Genomic DNA, 11,132 nt, shown 5'->3' on the forward strand with positions numbered 1-11,132 from the left:
GGGTAATGTTCGAGATTTTTTTCCAGCACCCTTTTCAGCACATAGTCCAGCATTTTGAACGGCAGCTCGTCTAGGTCACGCTCCAGCACGGCGAACACGTTCTGCAGCAGCTTCCCGTACTGGGGCAGAAAGTTGTGAAAGCTGGCCAGCGCTTTGAGCGCATTGGTGGCCTGCTCGGGCGACAGGTTGGTGCCGTGCAGTGTCAACGCACTCACGATGTTCATCACCGTCCGGTCGTTCACCTTGTGCTGGGACACGAACTCGAGCAGATCGACCAGCTGCTGCACGTTTTCATGGTCCAGCTTGTAGCCGATCTGGATCTGCAGCAGCATCGGCAGGGCGATCTGCAGCGCCTCGACCAGCGGCGTCCGGTCGAGCTTCTTCAGGATAAAGCTAAGAAACACGATGTGATCCAACGTTACATCATTGATTTGGTGACGTATCAGCTGCAGCAGCACCGTGATGATTTCGCTGTTCGTGTGCACCCCGAGATAGGTAAGGATCTTCAAGCACTCCGTAATGTCGTTCATCAGGAAGGTGCGTGACTCGAAGCGCACATTTTGGCACAGCTCCGCAAACCGGGGATGCTTGAGGATCTGGTCCGAGCGGAGCGTGCTTTTGCCATTTTTCTGCAGCTCGAACAGTGTCTTGAGGGCGGGCAGTGTGTACACGTGACGGTCCTGCTTGGTGCGGCTGATGGTGGGCAGGAATTCGAGCACCTCCTTCGCATCGGTGGCAGATTTGAGCAGGCCGAAGTAGGACGAGGGCGTACCGTCGGCGGGTTGAATCTCCCGCCCGGTCACACAGTAGAACCGGCGAAGTATGCTACGCTGCTGGCTAAACATACGCAACAGCAAACCATTGCGAAACATACTCTGACCACTAAAATAAAGTAGGATTTATTAGATAACAAGTGTTGGGGAGACGCTAAGCTTACGGGATGGTACGCGCGATTTTCGTCTTTTTTTTGCTCTCCGCGGGTGAATTGTGTATATTTTGGTAATCAAAACAACAGCATGCATGTTGATCATATGGAATGTGTCAAATTGAGGGCCGGGTTTGACAGCTTAGAAGTGTTGCCAAAAATACGAAGGTGAATCGTGTTGCCAGCTGTGGAAAGAAGAAACAGTTTTTGGTGATGAGAATTGGAAATTATAGAAATCCATACCTACAGATTGATTTCCGTTGTAAAAAAACATTTAATTATAAATAATGGTGACATCGTTGAAATGTGAAATGAAAGCATTATAGAAAAAAATAAACCGCGTTTCGTTCGTATCCCCAACACAAGATGGCGCTAGTTGCCATGTGATTCTATTTATTGTAGGTGATGGTGTGTCGTTATCTATTTATTTGTACAAAACTTTTGTTCATCTTATTCTGATAGAATTTGTTAAAATATTTTTCCATTTTCTAACAGCCATTGTTAAAAATATCAATGTTTTTCAAGTCGTTTGTCCATTTCTTGTTCCCACCCTGTGGCAGCGACCGCGAATCGCAGATGGCAACACTGCTAATGTCACCAACACTGTCGAGCTGCCTCTTGCTTGTGGTGTGTGAAAAAATGTCGAACGTAATGACTGTTCAGAACGAGCGAGAGAGAGTAGTGGCGTTTTGTCACTTTGCATTCATTAAATAAACGCAAAGGTTTAGTTTTGTGTGTTTGTTCCAGCGAGAAAACGGAAAACTCCCCCTCCCTCACGCGAGTAAATAATTTGTCCAGTCATTGTGGCCGTGAAGAGACTAGAGTGCATTTCATTCCACAACGAACGAACGAGAGTTGGTGTGCGTACGGAGCAGCAAGAAGCAGGAAATTCGTTCCGTCCGTGTCGACGAGAGACTGCCAGAGTGTCCGAGTTGCAGCAAAACATTCCCAGGCTCAGGGTGCGATGTGCGTTGGGAGAGGTGCAATAGCGTAGCGATATCGAAATAGTCTGAAGCGCAATATTGGATGCACGGCAAACGCAGCAGCACACAGCACGGTGACAACAACGGTACAACGAAACGAACGAAGGTCGCCCATCGTGTCGTCAGACATTTGAGACGCAGACCCAGCGCAGGAAAAGGGTTTTGAGATCTGCAAACATCGGCAAACATCGAACAGTCTGTGCCTGTGTTTTTTTATTCGTTAGGGAAGAAATCGCTTAGCTAGTGCATCCGTAGTTTCCGGGTTGTGCAACGGTGTCGTGCGAGAACGACCACCACGATGGCACAGTCCCTCTCGACGGAGTCGTGCTCGTCGCTGAGCACACTGGCGGAAACGGATACGACCAGCTCGACCGTGGTGGACGACGAGAGTAGCGACAGTATCGAGCAGAACCGGCCGAAACGCAATGAGCGCCACGAGAAGCTCGGGTTCAAGCCGCAGAAGGAGCTGTTCTGCAACAAATTTCTACCCTACACGGAGAAGCTGGACGATGAGTCACAGGCCAACCTGGAGCGTATCAAGAACAATCTCGGCAAGGCGGTGGCAATGCGCGAGATGGGCCCCGCGGTTATGCTGAACATCCGGAACTTGGTGACGTAAGTGGGAGGAGGGGGATTAATAATGGCTCTGCAGTGTGTTGTGCAAGGTTTTCTAATGATGTATGTGCCCTTTTTGTTGCAGATATATTAAACTGTACGGTATGAAGTTTTCCAAAGAGGATCACGTGAAATTCGTACAGCTGCTGCTCGAAATGCTCGTCATTCCTAAGCTCGATCCGGACGCTATTAACAAAATCAGTGAAGCAATCTTCTTTCTACTACGGTATGTTACAGCTCGATACCGTCGTCCCCGCCTGTCTCCTACTAAACCTTGAACATATATTATGTTGTTTTTTTTTAGCAAGCGCGAATGGCTCAGTACGGAGGATTTGCAGATCGAGTGGCGACCGCTGTACGATCTGTTCCATCTGGTCGTGTCGCGGCTAAGCAAAAAGGGCGAACTGTTCAACACCACATCGTAAGTAGACCGAATTCTGTGCCTGTTTGTCTTACACTCGTCCCATGCGCGTATTTTCGAGTCCCATGTGCTTAGAGCGTTCGTCGTTCGAAATGTTGTTCGGGGGTTGTTTTCATTTCTTTTGTTGAGTAAAATCCGTTCCTCCACCAATTTGCGTACCCCCTGCAGGAAGAACCGAAATGAAAGCACGAAATCACCGCTGGCACTGTTGCTCGAAGCCGCCGCCGAAGAGATGGGCTACGATGTGTCCACCGTGGCCCAGTATCTCGGTATCGAGATGGACGCTAATGGACAGGAGAAAGCGTAAATCTTTTTTTGTTTGTTTAAATTGTTTTTGATTCCTTCTCCTCTATTCTGGCTCCCGCTTTCCCCCTTCCCCGTCATTGACATTCTCCTTCGGGTTCATTCGGCGCGGACATTATCGTATGTTTTAAACGGTGGTGCTAGGCCAGCGATCGGCAAACTTTGGGTCGGAAAGAGCCATTTCTTATAAAAATGATCGTAGAGCTCCACGAGCAGAGCCATCTAGATGAACGCAAAGAGAAAATGTATGAAAGTTCCAAAGTCCATATAATACAGAGGTCGATGCATAGCTCGATTTTGGTCCACCATTTTGAAAGTTTATTTTTGACAGTTAGATGAAAAAGCGTTCACAAACGATTCCAAACAACCATACACTTTTTAGGGCTAATTGTGCATTTTGTGCTCAAAACTTAGTTTAACTATACATTTCTTTCTCATGAACGTGGCATGGAGTAGTTTTTTCAGTAATTCATCACTTTAAAATGACCACAATCAGAAATCTGGCCTCTTAGCTTTGACCCTCTTGAGCTGCACAAGATTTCGTCGTAATTTCGGGCACTGATCTTGTTGTAATTGATAATTTCACTATAATTCTATCTTTTCTTGATATTCGTCAACTTTTTAAATTACAATATTACAAACAAACGATGTAAAAATGGCCGAAAATGCTTTCAGACCACTGCATGCACAACAACTAAAACCTCAATGTATGCTAAGATGAAACTATTGAAGCTTTTTCATCCAGCTGTCAAAACTTTCCCACACTTTTTGATCAAATGTTCTGGATGACTCGACCTCTGTATTATATAGACTTTGGAAAGTTCTATGACATGTGTGAACGGTAAAAAGCAGCATGCGGCCCGCGTGTCATACTTTGCCGATCGCTGTGCTTGGTCATTTGTAATTTTGTGGATGGACATTTAAAAGACAAAAACACTCTCTTTCTTTCTCCTGGTCACCCTTATTCTATAAACTCTCCAATGGTAATGGTGTTTATTTTGTTTTGTTTTGGCAGTTGTGTAGCGAGTCTATTGTATGTGTGTGTGTGTTTAACTGAGGAAAAATGGTACAAAAGAAAGGCTAATTTTGCTATTAGCGCGCGCTAGAGAGAAAGCGAGAATGTGTTGAGCTGTGTAGTTGCATCGTTGTTGCATCATTGCATTCTCATGTTCATGGTAGATTTAATCGTACAGACACTTGGGCACGTGCCTTCCGGCGCTATTAACATCCATGGAGTATGGGATACCATGAACCGAGGACACTCTGTCTTCATCGCAGAACCATTGTCCACCTAAATTCGTTGCACATTCTTCCTTGGGACGGTATTAACGAACCAAAAGTTGGGAAATCACCGGTCGGTGTGGTTTTCATCCTTCGCTTTAGGTACAGAGTGTTGCGGTTCCTGCTTCGCTGCCGGTTATATTTACCCAAAACTTGCGAAGAATAACAAAGAATTCTAATGTTCTCTTCCCTTTTTCCCAGGACCATGGAGGCCAACCTGCAATGTGCAATACAAGTGTGTACACCGTAAGTATTTGCCGCTTCTACTTTCCATTTTGTTTGTAACAATGCCTTCTCTCTCTCCCTTCCCTTCCCGATAGCTACTTTCCGCCGTCCGCAATGCAGGAAATATTGGACGAGCTTATGCCGCGGATACAGCCCCTGGACAATGGTAGCGGTTGCGAGGTGGTCACCATACTGAACATCTTCCTCAACTACGAGCAGGGGTACGAGCTGTGGTTCGACAAGCTGATGTCGATCTGGAACGCGTACCACAACCCACCGTGGGCGGGCGACCTGATGACGATGTTTGCGGTCGTTGGGCTGAAGAACATCGGCCACATCGACTGGGAGCCGCACATTCCGACCATGTTTGCGCGCATCACGCGCGCGATCAACTTCCCCGTGAACTACCGCAACACGAAGGGGGGCCGGGCGAATGGGCTGCAGCCGGACGCGATCGCCACGTGGATCGTGTCAGCGCTGGGGCCGCGCAGCAGCGCCCAGCAGTATCTGAGCACGTTCATGTCGACGATCGAGTCGTACCTGCATCCGGCCAACACGGGGAAGTGGGTGAAAATGTTGGGCGAAATATTGATCCTGCTGCCGCGGTTCTTCATCGATCGGCTCGTGGTCGAGCGGTATCGCAAGGGGCACCATATCCGGCCGATACCGAGCGAGCACAAGCTGACCGAGGAGTGCATTACCGCGTTCGTGGAGTGCATGAAACCGGTCGCCCTGCAGGCGATGTATTCGCGACTGAACCCGCAGGAGGTGGGGAAAATATTCCAATGCTTGGCCGACCTGCGGCCGGCCCTGATCATTCCGACCATTATCGAGCGCGTGTACACGAGCCTCGATTCGTTGACGGAGCCGCGCAAGCTGACGGCCGCCCTGCACGGGCTGATCGGTGTGTCGCGTGCGCTCGTGTCGGGCCACAAGGGCTACACCGAGGGCCGTACGCACGTGATACCGCTGTTTTTGGCCACCCTGCCCGGGATCGATGGTAACGATCTGATGAAAACGGTCATCACGTTCCAGTTCCTGACGTCGGTGGCGTTCCTGATACCGATCATCGATTGCTCGCAGGCGGGCCAGCACCACACCAACCTGACCGACGACGAGCGGCTGCTGTGCGAGCAGACGGCCGACTTCGAGAGCTTCGCGCTGCAGTATCTTGACCGGCTGTTCCTGCTGATCGAGAACAGCTCCACCAACAACGTGCGCATGGAGCAGTCCGACCTGGACACGGCCCGCTCGAAGGCGGAATCGCTGCTCGAGCCGATGGTGCAGACCTGCACGCACGGCATCATGGGCCAGTCGTCGGATAAGATTGTGGCGGCCGCGGCCAAGAAGCTGATGGAGTTCGTCCAGACGCGCCTGTTCGAGCCGAACGTGGCCGGCCAGCTGGTCGGCTGTCTGGTGCGCCTGTTCGCCCGCATCCATGGCAGGGAGGTGTTGCGCGTGCTGCTGCCGCACGTGCTGCGCCTGATCGAGGACTACATGGGCGAGCACGACGAGGTGGAGGAGCTGGAGAAGCACAACGACGAGATGCTGTACTATCTGGTGCTGCTGTCCAACCTGGTGCGGGGCGATCCGCGCATCATACGCAACTACGTGGACGATCTGCTGCCGACGCTGGACCGGCTGGCCAAGTTTAAGTGCAAGCGCGTCGCGCGCTATCTGGCCCAGATCGTTGGCAATCTGATGAACAACATGTCCACGGTGCAGACGATGGACATTCGCAACAGCCCGGACTGCTTCCAGAAACCGCTATCGGAGATTGTGCCGGTGAAGCGGTGGGGCGAAAAGATGGCCCCGGACGGTAAGATCGAGTGGCGCGTCCCGGACGAGGGCGCTCGGACTGTCTGTGAGCGCATTATGCATCGCTACCTGCCCGGCCTGCTGGCCAAGCTCGAGCAGCACAGTGCCGGCGAGGTGACGTTGCCGCGGGAAGAGCTGCACCGGAGCGTTATGATGGTGCAGGCGCTCATTCGCTGCTACAACTTTCTGCCCAACTGGACGGACGAGGAACCGATCAAGCTGTTCGAGACGTGCGTCGATTTGCGCGAGCTGCAGCTGAACGTGACGCTCGGGTTCGAGGGGCTGGAAATCCGCATGCCGGGCGGGGAGAACGTGCGCAAGGCGATCATACGCACGATTGCGCGGCTGCAGGACCGCCTGCTGGAGGTGTCGGAGGACGACACGCAGACGCTGAAAGCGATCGTCACGCTGTACGAGAAGGTGCTGCTGCGCAAGCACCCGAACGGGTCGTACGAGATGCAGCTGAAAACGTTTAACTCGACCAAGCGCTTCCAGACGTACCAGCTGACGCGCTGCAAGCGGGACGTCCGGGCGGTGGTGGTGACGCGCGTCATCATACAGCAGGACTGCCGGGACGAGATGAGCCTGCCGCTGTTCAGCGCCACCCATCTGGAGGTGATGAAGAAGCTGCTCGAGCTGTCCGTCTCCTACTACTCGACCGTGCGGATCGAGGCGCAGGCCAAGCTGCACGACATGCTGTACCTGTTCCCGTACGCCTACCCGCTGCTGACCGATCGCATCGTGGAGTGTTTGCAGCTGGACGCCAACACGAACCACGAGCGGTTCAAGGGCATCCTGTGTCTGCTGTTCATCAAGCGCCGCGGTCGGCTGATATCGCAGAACAACTGGGAGTATCTGGCCCGCGTATGGCCGGCCCTGCTGCGCTCGAAGCTGTCGGAGAAACCGTCGATCGTGAAGCTGGTGGACGGGCTGAAGAAGATGATCGACGGCCAGTCACCGACCTACCTGCTGGAGGTGGACATTGGCGAGAAGGTGGTGGAGCGTGCCCTCGCCCTGCGTACCCGTGTCGATGAGCTCGATCTGGCGGCCGGGCAGGCGGCCCGGGCGCGTGAAAACAAACGCAACATGGAGCTGTTCCAGCAGCTGATTGCGGACATTGTGCAGACGGTCGAAACGAGTAAGCTGCACCTGCGCTACCACTATCTTGCCTCGGTCATGCTGATCAACTTGTGTCACCCGTACGCCGAACATCCGCCGTCGGTAACGCGGCTCACCGTGCACCACCTCATACACGACTCGGTGACCGAGCGCAAGCTGGCCATTCAGCTGCTGCTGGGCATATTCCGGCAGCAGAAGCGCCCGCAGAAGAAGTGCGTCATGAATCCGCTCGAAATAGTCGCCCGGCTGGCCGGGCAGGATGGCGGCTCGGTTCCGCCCAACCCGGGCTCGAACGTAGCGCCCGGCTATCGGGACGACAACATGTGGCTCCAGTACGACGTGGCGCGGGTGCCGAAGAGTCAGGCCGAGTGGGACGAACCGCGCTACATGTACACGGTCGAGGGGTGTTTCGGCTGGACGCAGGGCTTCAAGATGTACGCGCCGAGCGCGGAGCAGCCGAAGCTGGACCGCACGGTGGACGAGCTGAGCGAGCACGAGCGTACCATTTTCGAGTTTTTCGACCAGCAGGAAAACGTCGACACGCTGATGCGCTTCTGGTCGCTGGAGGAGAAGAAGGGTCGGGACGAGTTCAGTGGGTCGCGCATGCTGATGATCAAGATGCTATTTAAGCTGTTCGGCGACCGGCTGCTGGATCGGTTCCTGTGCCATATGAGGCGGCTGATCGAGGACAAGGCGACCGAAAGCAACCACCGCTGTGCGGTCGAGGTGATGACGGGCATAATGCGCGGTGCCAAGCACTGGCCGTACGAGAAGACGCGCAGCATGTACGAGCGGCTGGTGCCGCTGATCCGGCTCGGCATGCAGAACGTCACGGTCGACACGGACATGTACTGGGGCATGTGTTTCGCGACCGCGGCCCAATCGATGGACCCGTCCAAGCAGCACTGGCTGCACGAGGTGCTGCTGGAGGATCCGCTGCAGGATGCGAACAGCTTCAGCGACTGCAACCGGCTGTACTGTCTGCAGGGCGCGTTCAACCAGCACGTCTGGCGCATGGCGAGCGTTGCGCACCGGCTGCTGGACTACCTGAAGCCGCACCTGGACCACCCGTTCCAGAGCTTGCGGGAGCGGTTGGGCAACACGCTGATCAACATCTTTGAGGGCGACCTGCGCTTCGAGGGGTATGAGTGTAGGGCGATCTCCCCGCAGCGCAGTGAGATGATTGCGTACGTGATGCCAAAGCTTGCCATCCTGCTGCAGAAGGATCCGGAACCGCCGAAACCGAAGCTAGCGGCGGCGGGTGAGATGCAAATGGAGGTTGAAGGAGGTGCGCCCGACGAGGACAGCGAGTATGTGAAAGCGGTGCGACTGTTTAAGACGAGTAAGTTACGCTACACGAGTCTGATTATTTCTTCATTCACTTTGTACATCATCACATTGCGTCTGTCCCCACAGTTGCCCACTGGATCACGTACACCATCCATCGGTACTCGAACGGCAACGAGAAGGAGTACTTCGAGCTGCTGCCGATCGCGTGCCGGCTGGAGCGTTCCGAGCAGGACCAGGAGCTGAGCGAAATCTGCACACTGCTGCTGGCGTTCATCTCCCAGGCGCTGACACTCCCCAACTGCATGGACGTGGCGCTGGCCAAGATCGACGAGGTGTCGAAGATGTCGTTCTGGTCGGCCCGGCGTGCCGTGATCGATGTGCTGCAGGTGCAGGTCTTCTACAACATGACCATCATCCTGAGCCGGCCCGAATGGAAGGCGAAGGTGCAGGAGATTGTGCTGCGGCTGCTGGAGGACAGTGTGGTGGAGGTGCGCGAGAAGGCGGCCGAGGTGCTGTGCGGGCTGGTGCACTGTTCCTTCCTCACTGCGACCGAGGAGCTGCTCGAGCTGTTCAAGCGCAAATGTCGCACGAAAATTATCCGCTCCAAGCGCATCCGGGTCGAGGCGGCGAGCTGTTCGAGCGAGGTGGCCCGAAACGAAAAGTAAGCTGATTGCCGTATGTCTGTTTGTGAGTAGGGTTTAAATAATGTTTTTTGTTTGTTTTTCCTGCAGTGCGGAAGCGAATGCCGTCCTGGCTCGGCATACCGGTGTCCTCGGACTGTGTGCCTTCATATCCGCCTACCCGTACGAAGTGCCTGAGTTTGTGCCGAACGTGTTCGAGCATCTCGGTGCCCATCTGAACGATCCGCAACCAATACCGGTAATGGCACGGGAAAAAAACCAAACCACACCATGGCCTTCTGAGCTTGTGTTAAGTTTCCATTCCTCTTTCTGTTCTCGCAGGCTACCATTCGGAAAACGATGGGCGATTTCAAGCGCACCCATCACGACAACTGGGAAGTGCATCAGCTCAAGTTCACCGAGGACCAGCTGGCGGTGCTGAGCGATCTTACGATTCCTCCGTCGTATTACGCCTAAATCGTAACCACCGCAAACCGCAAAGCTGAGCTTCTGCACTGAACCGCAGAGACGGTTTATAGGCTTATAGGTTATAAAGCGTTACTATTTCGTATCGTAGTTTTAGAGCTGCCCCAAAATCACGCGAGGGGAACGACAATGACACATGGGAGGTGGTATTCAAATTTAGTTCTATACGTTATTTTCTTTCTAATGCCTTTCTAATGCCTAACATTAGTAGTAGCAGCAGCAGCAGCAGCAGCATACGCCCAGCCTGATGGGATTGGCCAGCTGCACAGAATGAAGGCGATATTCCGGCGCCTAAGACAAGACACACGTGCTTATCGCACAAAAAAAAGAAACCAACACACAGTTCCGTGAAAGGCTGTGTGGGTGGGTGTGTGTATGTGGTTTGTAAAAAAAAAACGGTGGCAACGGGATTAGGTCAGCTGACTATAAACGATTATATAAAGGGATAAGGTTTAGGCACGGTTACAGAACAACGGTTACGCATCGTTTTTAGGTTGTGTATTCATTAAGCTCGCACGCGTTATTAGCGTTACACTGTGGCATTCTAGCGCGACCGCGCGCAAAGACATTGATGGTGGTGATGGCGAATAATGCTTTACGGGCACAAGGGGACGAGGGGGCGCATTCAATAAAACGGAAGCCAATCGTATATTGGGAGTGATTTCAACGTAAACACATCCCCCCAATTCTTTTATCGATTGTATGATGCGCACTGTGAAAGAAACGCTGCTCGTTAGCAATGGTACAGTAATGTATACTTCATTCGTTGTTTTTTTTTTTAAATCGAAATAGAGGTTTTATTATTAGAATTTACTTACATAAGATTTCTTGTTCTTGTGTGTGTTTATGTGTTTGTATGTTTTTAACCGTTTTGTTTGGGTTTTAAACTTCTTCAACTGGCTTTCGGTTCGTGCTTTCCTCATTTAGCGGCCCTCAGCCGTTGCTCAGCCGAAGCTGCTGGTTCTCTTTCCCAGTAATGCCCTTCCCTTTAGGGTTAATGCCACCACTCACTTTACACTAAAGTTTATTGATAAGTTCTAGAGTTC

General features: G+C 52.7%; 2 protein-coding genes across 4 annotated transcripts in view; one reads left to right on the forward strand and one right to left on the reverse strand.

Moving 5' to 3' along the window:
• Positions 1 to 1,028, reverse strand: part of LOC120908270 — a 2,163-nt gene extending 1,135 nt beyond the window's left edge. Inside the window, exons 1-2 of one of the 2 annotated variants that reach the window (XM_040319191.1) lie at positions 938 to 1,022; positions 1 to 882 (exon numbers count right to left, since the gene is read on the reverse strand). The exon at positions 1 to 882 is cut by the window's left edge and continues 729 nt beyond it. In XM_040319191.1, the coding sequence (XP_040175125.1) occupies positions 1 to 872 (872 nt within the window). In that variant the 5' untranslated portion in view covers positions 873 to 882; positions 938 to 1,022. The other variant, XM_040319187.1, reaches the window with a different exon arrangement.
• Positions 1,029 to 1,538: 510 nt separating this feature from the next.
• LOC120908203 (proteasome activator complex subunit 4A-like) lies at positions 1,539 to 10,908 on the forward strand. Of its 2 annotated transcripts, XM_040319158.1 has the most exons (9): positions 1,539 to 2,523; positions 2,609 to 2,749; positions 2,828 to 2,944; positions 3,113 to 3,247; positions 4,730 to 4,774; positions 4,849 to 9,032; positions 9,107 to 9,641; positions 9,712 to 9,859; positions 9,943 to 10,908. In XM_040319158.1, exons 1-9 carry the CDS (start codon positions 2,207 to 2,209, stop codon positions 10,075 to 10,077), a joined length of 5,757 nt encoding a protein of 1,918 aa, XP_040175092.1. In that variant the 5' UTR covers positions 1,539 to 2,206; the 3' UTR covers positions 10,078 to 10,908. The 2 variants fall into 2 exon arrangements, with proteins under 2 accessions (XP_040175092.1, XP_040175097.1); XM_040319163.1 differs by lacking the exon at positions 3,113 to 3,247.
• The last annotated feature ends 224 nt before the right edge of the window (positions 10,909 to 11,132 follow it).

This window comes from Anopheles arabiensis, chromosome 2 (genome assembly GCF_016920715.1).
Source record: "Anopheles arabiensis isolate DONGOLA chromosome 2, AaraD3, whole genome shotgun sequence".
Classification (NCBI taxonomy): domain Eukaryota; kingdom Metazoa; phylum Arthropoda; class Insecta; order Diptera; family Culicidae; genus Anopheles; species Anopheles arabiensis.

What these genes read in the sequence shown, in the direction of transcription:
- LOC120908203 (XM_040319158.1), top strand. Translation starts at nt 2,207, where the DNA reads ATGGCACAGTCCCTCTCGACGGAGTCGTGCTCGTCGCTGAGCACACTG. An exon ending in AACATCCGGAACTTGGTGAC is followed by an intron (nt 2,524 to 2,608) that starts GTAAGTGGGAGG and finishes TTTTTGTTGCAG; the next exon opens with ATATATTAAACTGTACGGTA. An exon ending in GGTGCGACTGTTTAAGACGA is followed by an intron (nt 9,033 to 9,106) that starts GTAAGTTACGCT and finishes CTGTCCCCACAG; the next exon opens with TTGCCCACTGGATCACGTAC.